This window comes from Amblyraja radiata, chromosome 5 (genome assembly GCF_010909765.2).
Source record: "Amblyraja radiata isolate CabotCenter1 chromosome 5, sAmbRad1.1.pri, whole genome shotgun sequence".
NCBI classification, from domain to species: Eukaryota; Metazoa; Chordata; class Chondrichthyes; order Rajiformes; family Rajidae; genus Amblyraja; species Amblyraja radiata.
The window spans coordinates 32,577,547-32,602,080 of NC_045960.1; the positions used below are offsets into that span (position 1 = coordinate 32,577,547).

Below are 24,534 nucleotides of genomic sequence, written 5' to 3' on the forward strand. Positions count from 1 at the left end.
GGCAGAGAGAGGGAGGGCAGAGAGACAGGACCTGACCCGAGGACCCGACAACTCGGTCCCGTCCCCTCAACAAGGGCAGAGAGGAGGGGACGTGGACTCGGCGAGCGGGACGGCCGGCGAGCGGGGCGGCCGACGAGCGTGGTGGGCCCGACTTGCTCGTTCTTTCTGCGTCTTTTGGAGCGGGGTGGGCAGATTCTTGAATAACGGGGGGGAGGAGGGAGAGGTCGTGTGGGGGGGGGGGGGGTGGGTGACGTCACACGCAGCGCGAGGAAGAAGGGCACGCTGACCCATGGTGACGTCATCAGCGAAAGACAGTCATTTTTATTTCAAAGTTTTGTCAGATTTTTGAACATTTTCAGTAATAACTCGAGAAATAAAACCTGAAATTTTCAGAGACGATTTTGGACCACGGGAAAAATCTCTACCGGAATATGTAAACATTTTATCGTTACCGCATCATTTTTTCACGAAGATGTGATTACACACAAACACATAAACAAATAAATACACATCCAAGATCAGAGTTTTATGTGTGTGTGTGTATATATATATATATATATATATATATACAGATACATAAAAACAAACACACAATAATAAGACAAAGGACAAAACCAATGCTCCCAAGTCTATGTAGTTCAGAACTTATTTGGAGGCTGTTGTGTTTAATAGTCTGATGGTTGGAGGGAAGAAGCTGTTCCTAATGTTACAGGTTTCCGACTCCTATATCTACTTCCTTATGGCAGGGGTGAAATGAGGGTGATGTGGGTCTCTGATGATGCTGGCTGCCTTTTCGAGGCAGCGACTCCTGTAACTTTTTGCAGTCTTCTTCGCTCCTGAGCGTTCAAGTTGCCGAACCAGGCCGTGATACAACCAGTCAATATACTCTCTACTGTACACCTGTAGAAGTTCAAGACCACTGTTCTGATCTTTGCTCCTCAATTAAACTTTTGAATGTATCAGTCGAGAATACTTGCGGAGCATGGTCTCAAATTTGCCTGCAAAAATTAACCCACATGTCAACTTTAATCCTAACCAATTTACCTGCAGCAGACACATTCTCAGTGCAGATTGATGCCAACAAAAGTTGTGTGTCTAATGGAGAACCCACAAATGCTCCAATTGGCTGTACCAGTGGTAAGAATGATCACTTCATGGCTTAGAATTCCTTTTTCCTGCAGCTTATTAGAACAGAACAATATAGCACAGGAACAGTCCCTGGGCCGGTCTGGGCCGAACATGATGCTAAGATAAACTAATTTCCTCTGCTTGTACATAATCTGTATCTCTCCAATCCCTGCATTTTTATTTGAGGCCCCAGCATGGTATCCGCGATGTCCTCATTCTTCAGAGAACGTGGGTTCCTGCCATAGATGAGGCCCTCACACATGTCTCCTCTGTGTCCCGTAGTTCTACTCGCACTCCCCCTCCCCCAGACAACGACGGGGTTCCCCTGGTCCTCACCTTTCATTCCACCATCCTCCGCATCCAATACAGTATCCTCCAACTTTTCCGTCAACTCCTAAGGGATCCCACCACTAATCAGATCTTTCCATCTTCACCCCTTTCCGCCTTCCGCAGGGACTGCTCCCTCCGAAACTCCTTGGTTCACTTATCCCTTCGCACCCAACCAGCGCCTCCCCAGGTACTATCCTATGCAACCGCAGGAGATGTGACACCTATCATTATACCGCCTCCCTAAACTCCAACCAGGGATACCGACAGTCCTTTCAGGTTAGGCAGAGGTTCTCACATGTACCTCCTCTAACCTCAGCTACTGCATCTGGTGTTCCCGATGTGGGCTCCCATATATCTGTGAGACCAAACTTACTCAGCGACCGTTTCGCTGAAAGTTGGCACTCTTTCCACCTCGGCCTACAGGATCTCCTGGTTGCCAGCCATTTTACCTCCCCTTCCCATTCCCATACTGACTTCTATGTTCTGGGCCTCCTCCATTGCTGGAGCACAGCCCCTCATATTTCGCTTGGTTAGCTTACAACCCAACAGTATGAACATTGAATGCTCTAATTTTAAGGTAATTTCTACTTACACTCCCTTCACCCCTCCTCCGCTTCCTCACCTTCTGCCACCTTAGTCATTTAACCAGTTCCATAATTCCCCACATTGTTTTCTTCTTGCTGGCCAACAATGGACCTACCGGGCACCGCCCTGCCTGAGGTCATTTGTAGCTGGCCATGATTGGTCTTGGTCTTTTGTCGCCTCCACTTCTTCACCCCCCCACCTCCCTCTATTTTCAGTCTGAAGAAGGGTCCCGACCCAAAACATCACCCATCCTTTTTGTCCAGAGATGGAGATGCTGCCCGGCCCACTAAGTTACTCCAGCACTTTGTGCCTACCCTAGTGTCTTACGAAGTTTGTACGTTCTCCCCGTGACCTGCATGGGTTTTTGCCAGGATCTCCGGTATCCTCCCCCACTCTAAAGACGTACAGGCTAATTGGTTTGGTAGAATTGTAAATTGTCCCTGGTGTGTGTAGGATAGTATTAGTGTCCGAGGATCGCTGGTCGGCTCGGACTCAGTGGGCCGAGGGGCCTGTTTCCGCGCTGTATCTCTAAACTCTACTAATCTCTGTATAACGTAGAGCAGTATTGCACAGGAACAGGGCATTTTATTGTGGGGGAAGTAAAACATTACTGCCCCTCTTGGCTCCACACTCAGTTGAGTGTAATATGATATGTCACCTTGACAGTTTCAGCCTTGAACTGTACATTTACTGAACACTAAGGCCGTCAGTCCTGACACTGCCAAGCAAATCTTCATGGAAGTTTCAAATGGAAATTAAGGTGCTTATTACATATGCAAAGGCTTCAAAGTCTACAGAACATTCTGAAAAGGGAGGGAGAGCAGCCAGAGGTCATGAACCACATAGAAACAAATGATATAGGCAAATGGGAGAGAGTAGGTCCTGCACAAAAAGTGTAGGTGGTGAGGTAGAAAGCTAAAAAAAAAGTCCTTCAGGGTTGTAATCTCGGGATTACTCCCTGTGCCACACACTCCAATAAGCAATCATTTTGTTTTCGAACAAAACAATCTTTTGTTCTGTGACCCTACAGCAGATGCTACTTTATATTGAGATTTGGATATGGTTAGAGCAACTAAGCGGGGGTGGGGATGGTAGGCTGATACCCAAATCGAACACACAAGCCTGTTGCCAGTCCAAGTGGGAGAAATGAACGTTCGTTCGAAACCCTGGCAGTAACATGAACAATGCCAGTACTGACATTAATTCATCAGGTTTTATGTCACTGCCTTTCAAGCATAGAAACACCTTTTTCTACTATGACTCTGTTTATATTTAAACAATTTGAATAGTTGTTTGATCATATGCAAACATGAATCCAATAACAGTTTAATGATTACATTATGCAGAGAATAATAGGAGATTTTTTAATGAATGATTTATTCAAAACTGGCATTGATGGCTACAGAGCTTATTTAGTTCTTGCAGTCATGTAGCCGAATTCACAGTCCAATGTAAAGCCCAATTACGTCAATGCAATCAAGACATGTCAGAGGAAGGATATGCTGGCTCTGGAGAGGGTCCAGAGGAGGTTTACAAGAATGATCCCAGGAATGAATAGGTTAACCTGTGAGGAGTGTTTATCCACACTGGACCTGTACTCGCTTCTAGTTTAGAAGAATGAGGGGGAACCTCACTGAAACATACAGAATAGTGCACGGCTTGGATAGAGTGGATGTGGAGAGGATGTTTCCACTAGGGGGGGAGTCTAGGACTAGAGTTCAAAGCCTCAGAATTAAAGGATGTTCTTTTAGGAAGGAGATGAAGAGAAATTTCTTTAGTCAGATGGTGGTGAATCTGTGGAATTCTTTACTGCAGAAGGGTGTAGAGGCCATATTTTTGGATATTTTTAAGGCTGAGGTGGATAGATTCAAGGCCTGAATTACATCAAAATGGTACACACGATAGTGCTATAATTTGTGGACCACCTTACTCAGCATTGTCCTGTGGTGTGTTGTATCAAATTTCATTCAGATTGATGGTGTATTTTACAACTTATTCACATTTAAAACTGGGGGAGGCAGGAGAAGTGCAACTGGATTATTTTTTAAAGTCCTGACAGCAAGTGCAATTGCACTTTTTTTTAAAGTTAAAAAGAGGGAGGCTGAAGAGGAGGGAGAGGGAGTGCTGGGGGATAAGAGGAAATGAGTGGTCCCTGCGCAGTTGGGTGTTATGGGTGAGTGGTGGGATCTTGCATTGTGGAACAGGGTGCATTGGGGGAACAGGTGAGTGGTGGAATATTGTGTTTGGGGAATGGGTTGTGTTGGGGGACCAGGCCTCCTGTGTGATAGGGATCCAACGGGTCCCACTTGGTCTAGTACATTACTAAAATCTCATCTTGTCTGTGTGTGTGCGTGCGTCCGATTCATGCCCTGAATTATGCCAAAACCATACACGATAGCGCTACAATGTTTGGACCACCTTACTCACCATTGTCATGGTGTGTGGTGTATCAAGTTTCGTTCAGATTGTTGGTAAATTTTACAAGTTATTCACATTTAAAACTTTAAAAATGTTACTTTTAACTTAACTTCTCAGTGTCCAAAATCAAAATCTTTGCTGGGCCTGCTCACAACAATATTGCAATCACAGGACACTGAGTCCTGGCAGCAAGTGAAACATAGAAACATAGAAAGATAGAAAATAGGTGCAGGAGTAGGCCATTCAGCCCTTCGAGCCTGCACCGCCATTCAATATGATCATGGCTGAAATCCAATTTTATTTCCTGGCAGCATTTTTTGGAGCGAAATGAGCCGCCCCTGCACAGTTGGGGCCTATGGATGAGTGGTGGAATATTGCGTGGGGGGAAAGGGTTGTGTTGGGGGACCAGACAGCCCATGTGACAGGGACCCAATGGGTCCCACTTGGTCTAGTAGCCATTAAAAAGCCAAAGTTAGGACAGAAACATTAGCTGTCGTAAGATTCCTTCAGGGATGGGGCAGTTGTGGGACAGAGCAAATCTGATAAAGAAAGTGAGAAAAAGTTTCCAATTAATGAAATGCTTTCCATTCGTTTCCAGAATAGAGATAGTTGGAAAAGTGCAGGCATTTCACATGATCAAAATATGCAATTATTTGGTCAAAGGCTGGTGAATCTGTGGAGTTCATTGCCACAGAAGGCTGTGGAGGCCAAGTCAATGAATATTTTTAATGTAGATATAGATAGATTCGTGATTAGTATGGGTGTCAGGAGTTATTGGGAGAAGGCAGGAGAATGGGGTTAAGTTCAGTCATGATTGAATGGCGGAGTAGACAATGAGCCAAATGGCCTAATATTGCTCCTATCACATGAACTTAATGGGCAAAAAAAAAGATTACAGTTCATTGAGTTCATATTTTGGTTCACATGAAACAAATCCTTAATATTTCTTTGTTGAAGTTTGGAGCAACATCTCAAAGCCAGAATATCTGTATTTTTATATCATGGAAAACCAGATAGAATGGCAATTATATTGATATTAGTAGCTTTTTTTCCCTACTACAAGCCTGTTTTTCTGGACACTTTAATTATCTCATTTCGACACAGTCTTGCTCTTTTGTGTAAGCAGAAGGGTTGTCATTCTTTGTAGGGACCACAGAGCAGTTTAACATGAGGTAGGAGGCGCTGCAGTGGCAGCAGCCTGTCAGCAGCGCGTTAGTTTTTTCAACTTCTTTTATATTTTTTTGTATGTTTTAAAGTGTGTTTTTGATGTTTCTCGGTGTGTTTTGTGTGGGGGGTGGTGTGGGGGGGTAAGGGGGAAACCGTTTCGGCCGCCTCCTCCACGGAGAGGCGACTTTTTCCAGGTCGCCTCCCACGTGGCCTAACAGCAAGGATCGGCGCGGCCTTTCCCGGAGACGCGCCCGGGGCTTCAGCGGCGGGCGCAGCGTGGACTCTCGGCGTGGAGCGGGTGAGCCCTCGCTGGGGCTCGCTGGAGGGAAGCGCTCCGTTTGGCTGGCCCGGGGCAGCCGGCAGCCTGAAGCCGCGGTCTGCACAGCTCCAGCTGGCGCGGCGTCTACAGCCCGGGATCCCTCGTGGGGGACCCGGGGGAAGAAGAAGCCATCACTGCCGGCCCGCGGCCAACTTCTACCACGGGTCCGGCATGGACTTACCATCACCCCTGGAGGGGAGCTTCGACCACCGGCCCTGCGGTCTGCGGTGCTTCTGGCTGCGGCGCGGCGGGGACTTTAAATCTTCGACCGCCGGCCTGCGGCCTACACCAGCCTGAAGCCGCGGTCTCCGGTGGGGAAGAGCCGATCCTGGACTTACCTTGCCTTTGACTTTGTCCCTTATCATCTGGACGCCCGCAGCAACGGCTGCGGAGGGTGGAGGTCCCGACCACGGGGGAAAATGGAGGAGGTCTGGCCAAGTTCTGTGCCTTCCACCACAGTGATGAATGCTGTGGTGGATGTTTGTGTTACATTTTTATTGTGGTTGTGTGTTCTTTATTATTGTACCGCTGCTGACAACCCAAAATTCCACCGACCCTGGTTGTGTGGCAATAAATTCTATCAATTCTATCAATTCTATCAATTCTATCAATTCAACACACTGGTAGACAAAATGCTGGAGTAAATCAGCGGGACAGGCAGCATCTCTGGAGAGAAGGAATGGGTGACGTTTCGGGTCGAGACACTTCTTCTTTCCTACACAGTTTAACTCACTGGGCTGTGTGATGTTTGGTGGACTGTTTGGGGTGGGAGGACCCGTTGCAGGTGGCACTGCACAGGACAAAGTAGCAATGTTACAAAATTTTGAAATTTTAAAAATCAAGTCTGTAATTTATCCCATCAGATAAAGCATAAAAATAAGTTTAATTTGACACCTAATTCACTTTCATATCTTCAGTATTAAAAAAGTGATGGCCATTTTCATACTCGGAAATTAGCATCTTGTTCCCTATTGCTTTTTCATTGACTTAACACAAAAGCTGTGATCGAGGACAGTCAAAAGCCCATAACTTTCTTAAAAATTAAGAGAACTGAAAGACATTTTCAGTTATTGTAGATTGAAGCATTCTGAAACAAATATGAAACAATCTTACTTAGATGACTTGAAATTAAAGCATATCATTAGTTAGTTACCTAATTGTAGCTAATTACAAAATGCAATTACTAGATCTAAACATCTATCCATTTCTTAAGAATAGATTAACATTTTTAAATAGCCTAAGTGTCCAAATAACATTCACACAAGAATTCACAATATAACATAGTTTTTAAATCTCATTGTCATGGGTTTATAGGCCAAATGGAAGGAATTTAATGTTTAATACCTGTAAATTAATGGCCATTTAAATCATCTTGCGAGTGGGTTTTTCTGGAACGCGATCAATTGGAACGTTGAGGTTGCGGTGGATTTACACTCGTATCGGCAGCAAAAACACTGCCGGTTCGTATGGGGACTACATCACCGTTTCGCTACTTAAAATGTGAATTAAATGCATCTTAAGAACCACTTTTATACATAAAAATAAACTACTTTCTTTTACCTGTCCCCTACATAAAATCCGTCCCCGTTGTCGGCTTCAGAAGCTGATTTTTAAATCACTCCAGCGATTAACTTGTCGGGCTAATTTTTTTAAAAAACACACAGAACGGCCGTCGGAACGATTCTTCAGCCAAAACCTGCATTCCAACAAAATATAATCCAGGACCAGGTAGTGAAAACCGCGTTTTAACCCTGCCTCCCCCCTCAAACGCGCCAAAATTGCGCACACGGCCAGTGGCAGAAATGCAGCGCCGCTGAAGGTAAGTATTGTAACATATCTAGACAAAGGGAGATGTTTTGTATATAGTTTATCCTATGGGCAGACAGTATGCGGGCAGACATTGTGACCAGCATTGAGTAAACTAAAGACTCTCAAGTTTTGTGCAGACCTAGAAAACGAACACGAAAGTGGTGTCAGAAGTGGGATTCTTCAGATTTTCTTGCCGAACTTCACACCAAGCAAAGGCATGTGATTTTAAAAACACAATGCTGCGAAAAGTGCCAAGACAATGTGTTGCGGGATAGACTGGTCATGGGCTGCAGGCACGCATTCATCCAGCAGGCGATTCTCAAGGAATCGGACGCCTCATTGAAGAATGTGCTGCAGTGTGCAAAGATGGCCAAGCTGCTGAGTAAAGAACTGCACAAAATGGCCGGCGAAACAGCGTCGAAGCTCCCTCAGGAGGTGCATACAGTTCGTCAGACTCGTCCGCAACGCCAGAAACCACTTGATCGACCCAGAACAAATCTGGAGAAGGTGGGACAGTTTCAGAAGAGCCTTTCCCCTGTGTGGGGAGGATCAAAACCCTGCTACTGGTGCAGCTCGACTGCTCATCATCACCGTGAGTGCCCGTATATCAAGTCCGTTTGTTATGCCTGTTATTGAAAAGGTCATCTCCAGGCAGTGTGTCAATTCGTAGGAAAGCTGCAAAAGGGCAAGAAAGCACAAAACACAGTCGACCTATTCATGGAGACCATTTCCATTGAAGTGCTCGGTGTGTCTACGATCACCGACAAGACGAGGATTTCGCTGCGGGTCTCGAACGTCGATCTACAGTTCCAGGTGGACACAGGTGCGGCTGTGTCGCTAGTGGGTAAGGACATCTGGGAGAGGATCGGATCGCCGAAACTGAAACCAGCCAACATCTGCCGTTTCGTATACAGACGACAGCACATTCCCATGAAAAGCAAATGTACTGTCGCCGTTTCCTGTAATGGTATGACAGATGTTGCCGTTGATCGTCGTTGGTAAAGAAGGTACATCCCTGTGCCCATCGACTGGATCCATGCTTTCAAGCTTGACATGAACGCCTTGATCTACGATGGATCAACTATGGCATTGTCATCGACCACGGATTGCAACATGGTCAGCAAGTGCGAGAATAACATGCGAAAACAGGATGTCGAATGGCACTGATCCAAAGAGTGTGACCATGCATTCACCAGGTTGAAGGAGATGCTTGCTCAGAAGATGCGTTTTGTCCACTATGACCCATCGAAGCCGATCTCGCTGGCTGCCGATGCATCGCCGTCTGGTCTTGGAGCAGTAATCTCACAAACGGCGCTGAACGGCGAGGAAGAACCAATCGCGCTCGCATCCAAAACGCTGACGACCGCCGAGAACAAATACAGTCAAGTGGAGAAATAACAGCATACAGATAAAGCAAATACTGATATCTCTTCAAAAGAGAACACTGAGGAAAACTCTGTTGATTCTGAGCCTTTAGCAAGAGTATTGAAACGCATAAACGGCTGGGAAAAAAAGAGTGAAACAAGGCCCAGCCAAATGGAGATGTTCAAACTGGAAAGGGGGAATGTGATGTTTGGTGGACTGTGTGGGGTGGGAGGACCCGTTGCTCCTCCCGTGCAGCAAGTGGCACTGCACAGGACAAAGAGAGATGTTTTGTATATAGTTTATCCTGTGGGCAGACAGTGTGTGTGCAGACATTGTGACTAGTTTTGCTGCCAGCATTGAGTGAAACATTAAAGACTTCTGTTGTAAACTAAAGACTCTCAAGTTTTGGGCAGACCTAGAAAACGAACACGAAAGGCTGCCCAGTCAGACAGAAGTGAGAAAATTACCTCAGGGCATTTGCAGGTTCAGCAGCAACAATTCAGGAAGTGTTGCAACGCAGGTTCTTTAAAACCAGCCTCCCATCGTGAGCTTATTATCTCCAAAAACATTTTTGGCTCCAAGTTTAACAAAAAAGCCTTTCAGGTATTTAGCACCTTTCCTAACACCTGACTATCCTAAAGGCCCTGTCCCACTTACGTGTCCTAGGCACGCAAATTACGCGACCTCGTCGTCGCTTTGAGGCGCACGGGCATCGTGTGGCCGCGCGGGGCCGGTCCCACTGAGAAGCGAGGAGGAGTATGGAGTTGTGCGCGATATCGCACGGTGCTCCGAAATTTTGTAGCGAACAAAATCTTTGTGCGCCACCGGCCTGTCACGTAACTGATGGCCAAAGTGGGACAGGCCCAAGACCCTGGCGTGACGCAACATCTCACCTCCAACAGCAGCAGAAACAGGCAAACGATCGTCGAACTCAGCCTGGGGCTCACGGCCGTTGCGGATCCGGATCCGCCCCCACTTCTACTCCCAGAGCGGGGGCAAGAAAATTGAAATTGGACACAAAATACAGGAGTAACTCAGCGGGACCGGCAGCATCTCTGGAGAGAGGGAATGGATGACGTTTCGGGTCAAGACCCTTCTTTCAGTCTGAGGAAGGGTATCGACCCGAAACATCACCCATTGCTTCTCTCCAGAGATGCTGCCGGTCCCGTGAGTTACTCCTGCATTTTGTGTCCATCTTCAAATGACGTCACGTGCTCCAGACGGCTGTGCAGACGCATGAAGTCGCGCGCGACCTTCGCGGGACTGTCGTGGGACCGTCGCGCCTCATGTGATAATTAATGTTAGGTAAATGTATTTAGTAATATTGGTTGAGTGATAATTATTGGTCAAAACACTGGGTATAAAAATCCAACTCGTGGAATTTGTCCCATGATTTTAAATATAACTATGTTGGAAGCCATCCCTAAATTGGTATAACCATCAGTCCAAAAGTCCCTTGCTGCAGCATTGAAATCGCAGAAATATTTTTAAATATTCCTGAAATGAAGCACTTTAGAAAGGTGACAGAGCAAATGGTTTACTCATACCTGACAAACATTAAACTATTGTTGGTGGAATGTTTTTGAAAAAAAAGTCAATGGTTCAATGGTGCTTTTAATCTGAAAGGTAGACACAAAATGCTGAAGTAACTCAGTGGGACAGGCATCATCTCTGGAGAGAAGGAATGGGTGATGTCTCGGGTCGAGACCTTTCTTCAGACTTTAATTAGGTCTAAACCAGCATTAAACCTGCCAGTTTAAACCAACATCTGCAGTTCCTTCCTACATGTGCTTTTACTGTCACATGTGCGAAGTGCAAATACACAGTGAAATTGTATTCTTACAAATGGTCTAGTAGAGTATGGCCATACCTAAACACAACCCCGATTAGCAAATTGCGCAGAAATACAAAGCCCAGTCCACGCTCTAGGTATTATGAGCAGTGCTCGTCCCAGGCAAGGTCTAGGCTTCTGCGAGGATCCAGCCATCGCCTTCCCCTGGACGTGCGGGTAGTCCTGCAAATTAACGTCCTCACCTCGTCCATCCATCTTTGTTTCTTGCAGCCAATCTTGAGGGCATGATAGGGCAGACCCAAGTTACCTCTCCTCCTACCGGCAAAGCTCCTCACCAGTCACATCCGTCATCGTTGCCGGCTCCATCTTTGTGGTCTCTGGTCTTCGAGGAACGAGCAGGGGTCAGTTCAGCGAGCTCCCCCCTTCTAGGCCATGGTCCCCCAGGTTCACTGAGCAGAGCCTGGCTCGGTGGCTTCCCCTTGTAGACTCTGGGACTGAGATGTTATCCAGACACGGCTCCTTTCCCATAAAACAACTTTCATCCTATTGTTGATCGGATAATAACCTACATAAAAGATAGGGGAGACACAAAATGCTGGAGTAACTCAGCGAGACAGGCAGCGTCGCTCATTCCTTCTCTCCAGAGATGCTGCCTGTCCTGCTGAGTCACTCCAGCATTTTTTTGTCTACCTTCGATTTGAACCAGCATCCTACACAAAAACATTTGGAAAAAACATATCAATAGAGCGAGAAACAAGGAACAGCAGATGCTGTTTACAAAAAAGGACAAAGAGTGCTGGATTAAATCAACGGGTTAGGCAGCATCTCCGGAGAACATGGATCGGTGATATTTCCAGGCCGGGACCCTTCTTCAGAACGTCACTTATCCATGTTCTCCAGAGATACCCTTCTCGCACTCGAGCACATGATTCTATATTACACTCCTTTTTAATTTTTGTTCAGAATTCTAAAAGGGGTTAAAAAGAGGACCAAGATTTATTCAAGCCAGATTTATTCTGAAAGCAATTGCAGATTGTCAGGTTCTCAACTGAATGTCAACACATTTTTACTTCTTATGTGTGAGCTGGATTTTCAGGAAAGTTTGTACCTCCCTGTGACATGAGCCCAGTTCAGACCACACCCACGTTATTAACAGAAGAGCTCCATTTGGCCTTTGTTATGTTTGCACTACAAATGTACTCTCTATAAACGGGAGCAGGGTGAGTGTGTGACTGTGAAACACAGGAAGCAAGCTGAAGTCAAACCATTAGAAGCTGTGTGCATTGGGAACTTTGTGATTCTCTACCTTCAGTGATGTTTATATGAATGTTATTAGTTTGAAAACTCTTTTCACACTCGCTCGGGTAAGCAATTAGAAATGTCTGCCTGCGGGTTTGCTTTGTATGCTATTTGAAAACTGAAGTCACAGGTGAGCGGACGACGTTAGAGTCAAGACATGGCAACGATTTGTGACTCGTGTAGGCAGCACCTGAAGAATTTTATGGAGTGGATAGAGAGGGCTTCCGAAGATCTCCTGGAGAGAATAAAAGAGTTCTTCAAGAATATACAGTGTTGTTCCTGCCTGAAGCCGAAAAGAACAAAGTCAGGCCATCGTAACATGCCCGTTCTGCAACAACATGAAAAAGAGGCTGCTCAGGAGTTTTTACAACACATTGAGGAAGGTAAACTTCGAGATTAATTACATTATAATAGGCTTGATTTTCTACCTTGTTTGGATTTATTAGGATCTTTTGGCCTAATTCCCAACAGGAATTGTTTTAAAAAAAAGTTTTTGCACTGTAGAATTTTACAGATATTTTTTATTATTTCCACTCTTTGTTTTCCAGTGTAATTACTGTGCATAATTGGAGGAGATTTTAACCATTTAATTTGCTAGATTTAGAACATTTTGCCATCAATGTAGCTTCTATGTGATGTGCTTTCATGTCACGGTTGTACAAGAAATTATTATGTTGAATTTTTTTTAAATGAAGTATTGACGTAGATTTGTGAAAAACTGCCTTTTAATATGGCTTCAGACATAAATAATTTCTAAGACTACATTTATTAACTTTATCATACACTGGCTGTCTTTGGCCAGAGTTAGGTTATTCAACTAGGATGCATGTATTTTTATGAGTTACTAGACCAACTGGGACCAGTTGGGTGCCTGCCCCCATGTGCGCGGGGGAGGGGGGGGCGCGGCATTCGCGCTCACCCCGGAGACAGGCGCCCCCCGGAATCAATCACCCCTATCATCCCCCACAAGGATAATTATGGAATTTATGGAGGTAATCAATCGTTCCCACTTTGGGAGGGCAGGGGCGGGGGAGGGATGGGGGGGATAGGGGGTGTGATGAGCGCAGGGCTGTGGGGGGTGCCAAGGGGGGATGGGAGGGGGGTATGGGGAGGGGGCAGGGGTCAAGAGTGTTTTATTGTCATATGTCCCTGATAGGACAATGAAATTCTTGCTTGCTTGGCTGTAGGGAAGAAGCTGTTCCTGAACCTGGATGTTACAGTTTTCAGGCTCCTGTACCGTCTTCCCAGTGGCAATGGTGAAATGAGCGTGTGGCCAGGATGGTGTGGGTCTTTGATGATGTTGGCTGCCTTTTTGAGGCAGCGGGGGGGGCGAGGGGGGGGGGGGGAGTTGATGGCTGCTCAAAGGTGTGGGTCTTTGATGATGTTGGCAACCCCAGCTCAACTCCCGCCGGGCCAACCGACAGCCCCGGACCGACGACACCAGCGGCCCCAAGCTCACAGCTAGCGCGGAGAAGAAGCGGCAACCCCAGCTCAACTCCCGCTGGGCCAACCGACAGGCCCGGTCCCCACCGTCGCCCCGAGGCCCCACCATCGCGATGCCTCACCACCACGGACTCGATGTCTCCTTCACTGCCGCGGTCTCGATGCCTCCTTGATGGCCGCGTAAAACCACAGCCGGGGCGTCGCAGGTAGAAGCCCAGATCGGAAAACGTGGAAAGTTAATTTAATGCGACCCTACCCCTCACATCATTCGAAGCTCATGGAATATTCTGTGTGTGAAACGCCCACGTCATTGTGACATCATCAGTCAAAGCTTAAAAGGCAGTTTTGTCTTTTTTTTTAACTTTACTCACCAATAAGTTGTGAAATATATCATCAAATCTTAAGTGAAGCTGATCACTGCTTAGAGGGGAAAAATGTGAGTCAGAATATGTAAAAATGTTATTGTTACCGCGTATCATTTTGACGAAAATATAAAGACACACATATACACACGCACACATACAAGATGAGAGTTTTAAAGTTATAGAGATGAGATCATGAATCAATGGCGCAGTGGTAGAAATGCTGCCTTTTAGCGCCAGAGACCCGGGTTCGATCCTGACTACGGGGTGCTGTCTGTATGGAGTTTTAACGTTCTCCCTGCGACCGCGTGTGTTTTCTCCGGGTGCTCCGGTGCCCTCCTACACTCCAAAGACGTACAGGGTTATTGATTAATTGGCTTCTGTAAATTGTCCATATGCTGTAGGATTAAGCTAGCGTTTGGGGTGATTGCTTGTCAGCACGGACTCAGTAGGCTGAAGAGCCTGTTTCTTGTAACTCGTGTCTGGATCTCGAAACTAAACTAAACTAGATTGAATTTCTTGTTCCTTTACCACATTTGGCCAGCAACAGTGGTTTTTTTGGTTCATTCTATTAATCAGATTTTTTTTACTCAATAGCAGCATCAACATTCCCCCTCAAATTTCTGGATCGTTGATCCATTCTGAATTGCGTAACATAATGACTGCTTATGTAACATTGTGAATCTAGCTTGATCAATGTCAAAACATCACCAGAACTTGAAGATGCTCAATAACTCTTGAAGCTGGATCCCATCGCATAATATGCGATTTATTAAGATAAAATGAGAAGACATTTATTTAGCCCCAGTTTAAAAATTACAAAGTTCATTTATTCGTGTGTTAGAATCACTGGTAAATATTGTGGGAAAATGCAGCAAATCTGTGCTGACCTGTTGCTGAAAGGGTCGATATTAAATCATGAAATCTCTTCGAAGGTGAAAAGTCACTGGTGGCTGCGTACAGCATTTGGTGGATCTGCGAAACTGTTTTTGCAGCTAATTAAGAAAATGAATTTCCTGTTTTATCACATTTATTTTGCACAAATTGAGTCATGCTCCTTGAATTTCATGTTGCTCTGAACATGTTTAGAAATTGGGGAATGTTTCCTTCGAGAAAACGGTATTTGGTAAAATATTCATGCTCAGAAAGCAGAATAATACTTTTATTAAACAGCAATCATGAGGTTTTCACATAAACAAGAATCAATTGGATACACATAACTCAAGGCACCAATTCATTAAAATAATCGGCTTGTTTATGTTTGTTTCTGCAGCCTCAGAAAATAATGTGATTGATATGGAAAGCTTGAAGGTTTTGCAAACACTAGCTGCTTCTGAAAATCCAAGTCTACAACAATCAGCTGCTCTCTACTATTTACACATCAGTGAGGAATGTGAGTATGTTATTTAGGTAAAAGAAATAGCGATAACCTGCAGATACCTTAAATGTACCAGTCATTGCATTTTAGGCCCAGATAGTTAGCAATAGTCTCATGAAACACAAAACAAAGTGTCATATTTGCATCCAATTTTCTGGGCTATGATCTGACTATGGATGTTATGAAGAGGAAGACACAGCACTAGTAAAAACAGGATTCATGGGATTGAGATCAGAACTGGTTTTGTGATAAAAAATAACAAAATTAATTGCAGTCTCATTAGAGAACACAAGGAGAAAGATATATTACCAGTTCTGGTCGCCCCATTACAGGAAGGGTGTGGAGCTTTTGGATAGGTGCTGAAAAGATTTACCAGAATGGTGCCTGGATTTGGAGATATTGGCGACAAGGATAGACTTAGATTATTTTCTCTCGAGCATCTGCGGCTGAGGGGAAATCTGATAGAAGTATATAACATTATGAGAGGCATAGTTAGGGTAGACAGTCAAAACTTTTTTTTTCCAGGGTGGAAATGTCAAAGACTAGAGGGCATACCTTTGAGGTAAGAGGGGCAATGTTTGAAGGAGATGTGTGGGGCAAGAGTTTTTACACAAGGGTTGGTGGATATCTGGAACATGCTGCCAGATGTGATAGTAGAGGTGTTTAAGAAGCTTTTAGATGGGGCAAGGTTTCAAGGTCAGTTTATTGTCATGTACCTATTAAGGTGCAGTGAAACTCATGGATATGCAGGGGATGGAGGGATATGGATCTTATGAAAACAAATGAGATTAATTTATCTTGGCATCATGTATGACATTGACATTGTGGGCCGAAGGGCCTGTTCCTGTGCTGTACTGATTTATGTTTTAACACAGATCACATCTTGTAAAACTATTTGATTTCGGTAAGGCTAAACACCATTGCCCTTGGGTGACTTTTGATGGCCCGTATATGTTCTGCAGATCATAGAGTTAGAAGTTCATAGAACTTAGAAGTTCATTTATGCAGTTAAGTTGTAAGGCAAATTTGAAGTTATTTTTGCAATTTAATTGATGTGAACATCCAGAAGGAGGAGGCCTGTTACCTCTAAGCAGAGGGGCAGTAACGATCAGAGAGCAGAAACAAGGAACCGCAGATGCTGATTTACACATCTTTTTTTGTTCCAAGTTAGTCTTTCATGACAGTAAGTTCCACTTTGTTTTTGCTTCTATTTGCCTTGGGCCACCGATCAGCAAAATCCCTGCCTGGGATTTCCCACCTTTGATTACTAGGGGCGGCACAGTGGCGCAGCGGTAGAGTTCATGCTTTACAGCGCCAGAGACCCAGGTTCGATCCTGACACCAGCTGCTGTCTGTACAGAGTTTGTACCGTCTCCCTGTGACCGCATGGGTTTTCTTCGGGATCTCCGGTTTCCTCCCACACTCCAAAGACATACAGGTTTGTTGCTTAATTGGCTTCAGTAAAATTTTAAATTGTCCTTAGTGTGCAGGATAGTGCTAGTGATTGCTGGTCGGCGAGGACTTAGTGGACCGAAGGACCTGTTTCTGCCCTGTATCTCAACTAAAGTTTAACATCCCATGGGCTGCAGAAGGCACAAGAAGTTTATGCCCATAACTCCCAGCTGAGATTTGCACCAAAATGGATCCAATGGCTCAAAGAACGGTTGTTTTCGGGAATTACTAGTTTAAGAGACCCACCATGATGATTGTTTCTGTTCCTACTATGCGTTTTGTCTGGTCACATGAACAAAACCAGCGATTTGTGATTCTAACATGCAGAAGGCATTGTAGGTCACATATTTTAAAAAACAATGTTCCTGCTTGGCATCTGAGGGGCCTCTTGCAAGATGGCTACTCAAAGCATATTTTCCATTGACAATTCCTGTGCTGCTTTCACACCTTCAGGTAAGTAGTCCAAATGTGCTGTAAACTTGTGTAAGTTAATATATAAGCAGACAATCTGCAATCTGGTATGAGGCCAATGGAAATCACGTAGAAACAGTATCCAATGCTAAAAACAAAGACAGACAGAAAAAGCTAGAGTAACTCAGCTGGACAGGCAGCATCTCTGGAGGGAAGGAATGGGTGACATTTTCGGGTTGAGAAAACTTGTTTATGTCAATTTACATCTTTCCCGGTGCTATTAATGTGGGAGATGTTTCAGGAGCTATAAAGCTCCAAGAAAAATATGCCTCTAATGCGCAACCCAGTACTTGGCAGAACATTTTTAATCTGCTCTTGCAATCTCACAAGCAGTACCATATACCCCCAGCAGTAGAGCTAATAGGACTTGATGTTTCAATCCTTGTATTAAGTCGGCACTCTTGATATTTGCAGTGGGATTGGAGTGGTGAAAGGTAGGGTAGGTACGTCATCGGGGTCATCAGGTGGGCACCCTCCTTCTTTGACGTTTCATTGATAAGCCCACAACGTCTCCAGATGGCTCAACGGTGATACCTGGCGTCCCAGGTACATCCCCCTCCGTTCCATACCCTCCTGTCCTCATCTTGCAGCCAATTGTTATCTTTCCTTTTGATCCAAAGCCAATTGCTGCTTTTTGATAATGACTTGATTGCTCGTTGGAGGGAGCGACCTCTCACCCCCATTTTCTTTAATAACCTGGTCGTAGATGTAGAAACAAATCCCCTGCATCCCACTTCTACAGGGAACATCTTGGTCTTCCAGCCAATCTGGGCAGTTTCAGTCGCCAGTTCAGAGTACTTGGTCTTTTTCCTCTCATAAGCTTCTTCAACACCATCTTCCAATGGAACTGTCAATTCCACAATGTATGCCAACTTGGCTGTTGTGGACCACAGGACCATGTCTGGCCGGAGTGTTGTAGCCACAATCTCTGGGGGAAACAAAGCTTTTTTTCCAAGTCCACGCCCATTTTCCAATGCCGAGCAGGCTGCAGAATGCTTGCATCCATTGATGTTATCTGGTGCTCTGGAGGTTGGCCTGCTGGTACAAATGTTGCGAAGTGGACATATCCTGCCGATGTTTGTGTGAAAGGATTTGTGATCGTTCGCCTCTGTTCCAGGATTGATGCCAGCTGTCTGAGAACTTGGTTATGTCGCCAAGTGTAACACCCTTGGGCGAGGCTCGTAGTGCATACTGTTAAAATGTGCCTTAGTGATGTGGGTGCTTGGCAAAGGGAGCAAATCGGGGTCTTCTCCGAACCACTGCTTCAGGTTCTGGGGTGATGGTAGAACGTCATAAGATGACAAAATTAGCCGAGATCCCTCCATTTGCCAGATGTCACGCCAGCTGAGTTTCCTCTTTTCCAGGCTCTCCCTGTTAGTCCATTGGCCCTGCTTGGCCATTGAGATGGCCTTAGCGTGTTGTTCTGCCTCCTCCCGTCTTCGCACCTCCTCTACCATGAGCCGTCTCTTCTGCACTGATGTTGCCTTGTGCTATTGAGGAGCTTTTGGGACGAGCCCGAGCCCGGCTCTCCCGTGTTGGACTTGGCCAACCACATCCCGGAAATGAAGAGCAGACAGCGCTCTGAACGGCTTCAGATGGGGTCCACTTCCTCCCCGTTGCCACACTGGGGACAGCTGCTCGAATAACAGTATCTTCAGATTCACTGAGGGTCATGACCAACCTTGCTTTAGTGCATTTGAACTCTTCCACAAGTCCTGCAATGGGTAATTCCAATTTGCCACTCCCATACAGTCAGACAGCACTAAAGCATCGTGGAAGTCCAAGCCACTGTTTCACATGTGTGCTGATCATTCTTTCCAGCTTTTTCACTTTGTTGATGGGGATTTCATACATAGTTAAAGGCCACATGATTTTGGTAGTATGCTAAATTGGAAGCACCACCGCTTGAGTTTTCCTGGTAGCAAGGTCTTGTTGATGCGAGCTATGTGCGTGATGATATCCTTTTTGAGTTGTTCAAACTGGTCAGTGTCCTTCAGCTTCGCATCATACAATCGGCCCAAACACTTCACTGGCATTTCTGAAACAGTTGGAACAGGTATTCCGTCAATATGAAATCTTTGATCCTTGACTTGACCTTTGACAATGGAGATGCTTCTGCACTTGCTGGGTTTAATCTTCATCCTTGCCCATGTGATGTTTTGATGAAGTTTTCCCAAAAGTCTCTTGGTGCAGGGAATAGTTGTTGTTAGTGTTGTTATATTGTCCATATAGGCTCGTATCTGTGGCAATCGCTGACCACACTGTGGCCGTTTTCCTCCTGCAACCCATTTTGATGCTCTGATATTGAGCTCCATTGCCATAGTGAAGGCCAATGGGGAGATGGTGCACCCTGCCATGATGCCTACTTCCAGTTGTTGCCACGCTGTCTTATGTTGTGAGACAAGATTGAAGATCCTGGAAGTAGATTTTTACCAGATTTGTTATTATTGCAGGCACCTGAAATAATTCAAAAGCAGTCCACAGTAGCGAATGAGGAACTGATCCATAGGCGTTGGCCAGGTCGAGGAACAAGACATGCAGATTCTTTCATTCTTTCTTAGCAGTCTGGATTTGTTGCCATATGACGCTGGTATGTTCAAGAAGCCTGCTATGCCAGCCTTTTGGATTGACATATCAATCAGATACTTTGTAAGTCTTTTCGCCACCACACTGAAAAAGATCTTGCCTTCTATGTTAAGAAGGTTTATTTGCCGAAACTGTTCGATGGTGAACAGCTTTTTTTCTTTTGGGATCAGCACTCTTCGCCAGGCTTTGGGGATAACTTGCTTTTCCCACGCAACCCTCATGATCCTCCAGAGGAATTTCAGAATATCCGGGGCATTCGAGTCAAAGAATGGACAAAATAAAATCGCAGTTGTCCAGATTTTGTGCATGTGTATCTACACATGTGTATCTGCACATTGTGCATTCATTGTGGATAGAACTGAGAAATTGTAAGTGCAAAAAGACCCTAATGGGAGTTATCTACAGGCCCCCAAACAGTAGCCTGCAGATAGGGTGCAAGTTGCATTAGGAGTTAAAATTAGCATGTAATAAAGGTAATGCTACAGTGGTTATGGGAGATTTTAACATGCAGGTAGACTGGGAAAATCAGGTTGGCACTGGACCACAAGAAAGGGAGTTTGTAGAGTGCCTATGAGATGGATTCTTGGAGCAGCTTGTACTGGAGCCTACCAGGGAGAGGGCAATTCTGGATTTAGCGTTGTGTAATGAACCAGATTTGATAAGGGAACTCAAGGTAAAGGAACCATTAGGAGATAGTGACCATAATATGATGTTTTAATCTGCAATTGGAGAGGGAGAAGTTAAAATCAGAAGTGTCAAGGGCCTGTCCCACTAACGTGACTTTTCAGCAATTGTCTTCGACCTTCAAGCTCGAGGACACTCGCTTGAAAAACCTCGAGCTGGATCGACCGTCAGCACACACACCCAAATACATCGCAAAGGCGGGGGCCAGGGAAAGCGGGGGAGCGCTGTCTGAAATTCACACCCGCTATGAACAGGAAGGTAAAAGACGGCTGGCACAGTGTACGGTAAGTCCTTTAGAAAGTGGGGGGAGGGGGGGGGGGGGAATGGGGGCAAAGGGGGGGAGAATGTGGGGAGAAGGAGTGGAGACACTTTTAAGAAGCCAGACAACTTTTAATAATGTTTAGCGGGCATTTAACATTACCGGTCGGTTTTCCTTGGTTCTGAAAACTCCTATGAGCCAATTTAAATGCCCGGTCAGCAAAGGAGATTGCCTACGGCTACCTCGACTGTCTATAACTACATAGTGACCCCACTACCACTGCACTACGAATTCAAAAGAAACATGCCGAACAAGTTTTACTTGTGGAAAATTTATCAGCATGCTGAAAAATTTTCCTCGACCAAACTGAGGCCGCGAGTATGCGGGAACTTCCCTTGAGCATGAAGGAGAGTTACAGTGACCTCCTAGGACCATGTGTCCACCATGCTGCGAGTTTGAGTCGAACGCAAACTCTTCTAAACTCGCAAATTAGGACAGTGGGACAGGCCCTTTAGTACTGCAGTTGAACAAAGGGGACTATGGAGGCATGAGGGAGGAGCTGGCCAAAGTTGACTGGAAAGGGACTCTTGCAGGGATGATGGTGGAACAGCAATGGCAGGAATTTCTGGGAATAATCCAGAAGATGCATAATCATTTCATCCCAAAGGGGAGGAAAGATTCTAAGAGTAAGAGGCAACCGTGGCTGACAAGGGAAGTCAAGAATAGTATAAAACTAAAAGAGAAGACATATAACATAGCAAAGATGTGCGGGAAGCCAGAGGATTGGGAAAACTTTTAAGAACTGAAGGTAACTAAAAAGGCAATACGGGGAGAAAAGATGAAGTACGAAGATAAGCTAATCAAGAATATAAAGGAGGATAGTAAAAGCTTCTTTAGGTATGTGAAGGGGAAAAGATAAGTTAAGATAAATGTAGGTCCCTTGAAGACAGAAACAGGTGAATTTATTATGGGGAACAAAGAAATGGCAGACGAGTTGAACAGGTACTTTGGTTCTGTCTTCACGAAGGAAGACACAAACAATCTCCCAGATGTACTAGGGGACAGAGGATCAAGGGTGACGGAACCTGAAGGAAATTCACATTAGTCAGGAAATGATGTTGCATAGACTGATGGGACTGAAGGCTGATAAATCCCCAGGGCCTGATGATCTGCATCCCAGGGTACACAAGGAGGTGGCTCTAGAAATTGTTGACGCATTGGTGATCATATTCCAATGTTCTATAGATACGGGATCAGTTCCTGTGGATTGAAGGGTAGCTAATGTTATCCCATTTTTTAAGAAAGGAGGGAGAGAGAAAGCAGGGAATTATACACCAGTTAGCCTGACATCAGTGGTGGGGAAGATGCTGGAGTCAATTATTAAAGATGTAATAGTGGCACATTTGGATAGCAGTAATAAGATCGGTGGGCAGGTGCTTGGCAGATGCAGTATAATGTGGATAAATATGAGGTTATCCACCTTGTTGTCAAGAACAAGAAGGCAGATTATTATCTGAATGGTGTCAGATAAGGTCCCACACAGGAGATTAGTGGGCAAAATTAGAGCACATGGTATTGGGAGTAGAGTATTGACATGGATAGAAAATTGGTTGACAGACAGGAAACAAAGAAAAGGGATTAACGGGTCCCTTTCCGAAAGGCAGGCAGTGACTAGTGGGGTGCCGCAAGGCTCGGTGCTGGGACCACAGCTATTTACTATATACATTAGATGAAGGAATGAAAAGTAACATTTTTATCAAATTTGCAGATTGACCAAAGTGGTGGCAATGTGCTGTGAAGAGGATGCTATGAGGATGCAGAGTGACTTGGACAGGTTGGGCGAGTGGGCAGATGCGTGGCAGATGCAGTTTAATGTGAATAAATGTGAGGTTATCCACTTTGGAGGCAAGAACAGGAAGGCAGATTATTATCTGAATGGTGTCAGGTTAGGAAAAAGGGAAATTCAATGAGACCTGGTGTCCTAGTACATCAGTCACTGAAAGTAAACAAACAGGTACAGCAGGCAGTGAAGGAAGCTAACCTTGGCCTTCATAGACGAGTTGAGTATAGGAGCAAATAGGCAGTTGTACAGGGCCCTGGTGAGACCACACCTGGAGTATTGGGTGCAGTTTTGGTCTCCTAATTTGAGGAAGAATATTCTTGCTATTGAGGTTAATTCCCTGGATGGTAGACTGTCATATGATGAAAGAATGGAAAAAATGGGCTTGTATTCACTGGAATTTAGAAGGATGAGAGGGCATCTCATAGAAACATATAAAATTATTAACGGATTGGACATACTAGCGGCAGGAAACAGGTTCCCGATTTTGGGGAAGCCAAGAACCAGGGGCCACAGTTTAAGAATAAGGGTAGGCCATTTAGAACTAAGATGAAGAAAAACTTTTTCACCCAGGGAGTTGTGAATTTGTAGAATTCTCTGCCTCAGAAGGCAATGGAGGCCGATTCACTGGATGCATTCAAAAGATAGTTAGGTAGAGCTCTTAGGGCTAGCGGAATCAAGGGATACGGGGAGAAGGCAGGAACGGGTTACTGATTGTGGATGATCAGCCATGATCACATTGAATGGCGGTACTGGCTCGAAGGACTGAATGGCCTACTCCTACACTTATTTTCTATGTATGTAGCTATACAACTAATTTTTATCAATTATTTTTTACCAGTGAAGAGTGAGTTGCCTGAAGAATACCTGGAGCCATATCATAATTTGTTACAGTCCAGTGATTTGGAAGTGCAAAGGAAGACATCTCTCTCTCTGGTCAATCTCTTGGTGGAGGGTAATGGTGAGTTGGCCAGTTGAGGGATAACATGTTTGTGCCTGTTAAAATTGCACTATATATATGCCTCTTAACTGATCTTGAAAGTTTTAAAAGCATTGGTTGGAAGCATTAGCAAGCTGTGCAATTTATTCTGCAAAAAAATAGACAACCTGATCTGCCAGCAGATTGTCTAGACTTTAATATCTAGGATGGAAAGACGGCCAGGAAAGAATATTCCCAGGAAAATTAACTGGTGAGTTAAAAGGTTTAGGGTAATGGGCCATTGGATGCATGAGAGGCAGAAGAGCAATCAAGCCAAGTGAGGTCCATGGGAAAAAAGATGGGTTTTTGTCACCATAACGGTAGGTGCCTTTAACGTTAACCTAACATTGAGATAACATCCTCAAAAACCCCCTGTTCCTCTTGTCCCAATCTCTCAGTTCACTGTGGGGTACAGTGGGTCTGTCATTCAGTCCATAAGACAGACTTGCTGCAAAAGCATTTATCAATGGGCAAACACAATGGGTACAAATTTGATTTAATACAGTTACAACGTTTAGAACTACTGGATCAGATCATTTATTACAGAATGAAGCCATTGAGCCCATCACAGCTGCGCAAATCTGAAAAGCTTAGCTGGGTTATCGCACCTTCTAACACCCAGGTCCACAGCACTGGTTCTGCAGTCAAGTATTTCCACATCCAAGTATTTATTAAATTTGACAAGGCCTTTACCACTTCAGGTAGTGAAATGCACTTTATTCCCCACTATGTAACAACCAGCAGAAGTGCATTACACTCATCATCCCAGTAATCATTCTACTGGCTAAATCTATGCCACTGGGCTTTTTACGCCACTGCTAAGAGATACCTCCTCTATTTAAGCCCATCAAAAATGTATACACCTCATT

The 24,534-nt window shown here is 45.0% G+C and overlaps 1 protein-coding gene across 1 annotated transcript in view; it reads left to right on the forward strand.

Annotated features, from left to right (window-relative positions):
• The first annotated feature begins 12,064 nt into the window (after window positions 1-12,064).
• Window positions 12,065-24,534, forward strand: part of LOC116973167 (vacuolar protein 8-like) — a 44,208-nt gene continuing 31,738 nt past the window's right edge. Inside the window, exons 1-3 of the mRNA XM_033020970.1 lie at window positions 12,065-12,595; window positions 15,291-15,410; window positions 23,528-23,647. Coding sequence (XP_032876861.1) covers window positions 12,370-12,595; window positions 15,291-15,410; window positions 23,528-23,647 — 466 coding nt within the window. The 5' untranslated portion in view covers window positions 12,065-12,369. The remainder of the gene's footprint in view (window positions 12,596-15,290; window positions 15,411-23,527; window positions 23,648-24,534) is intronic.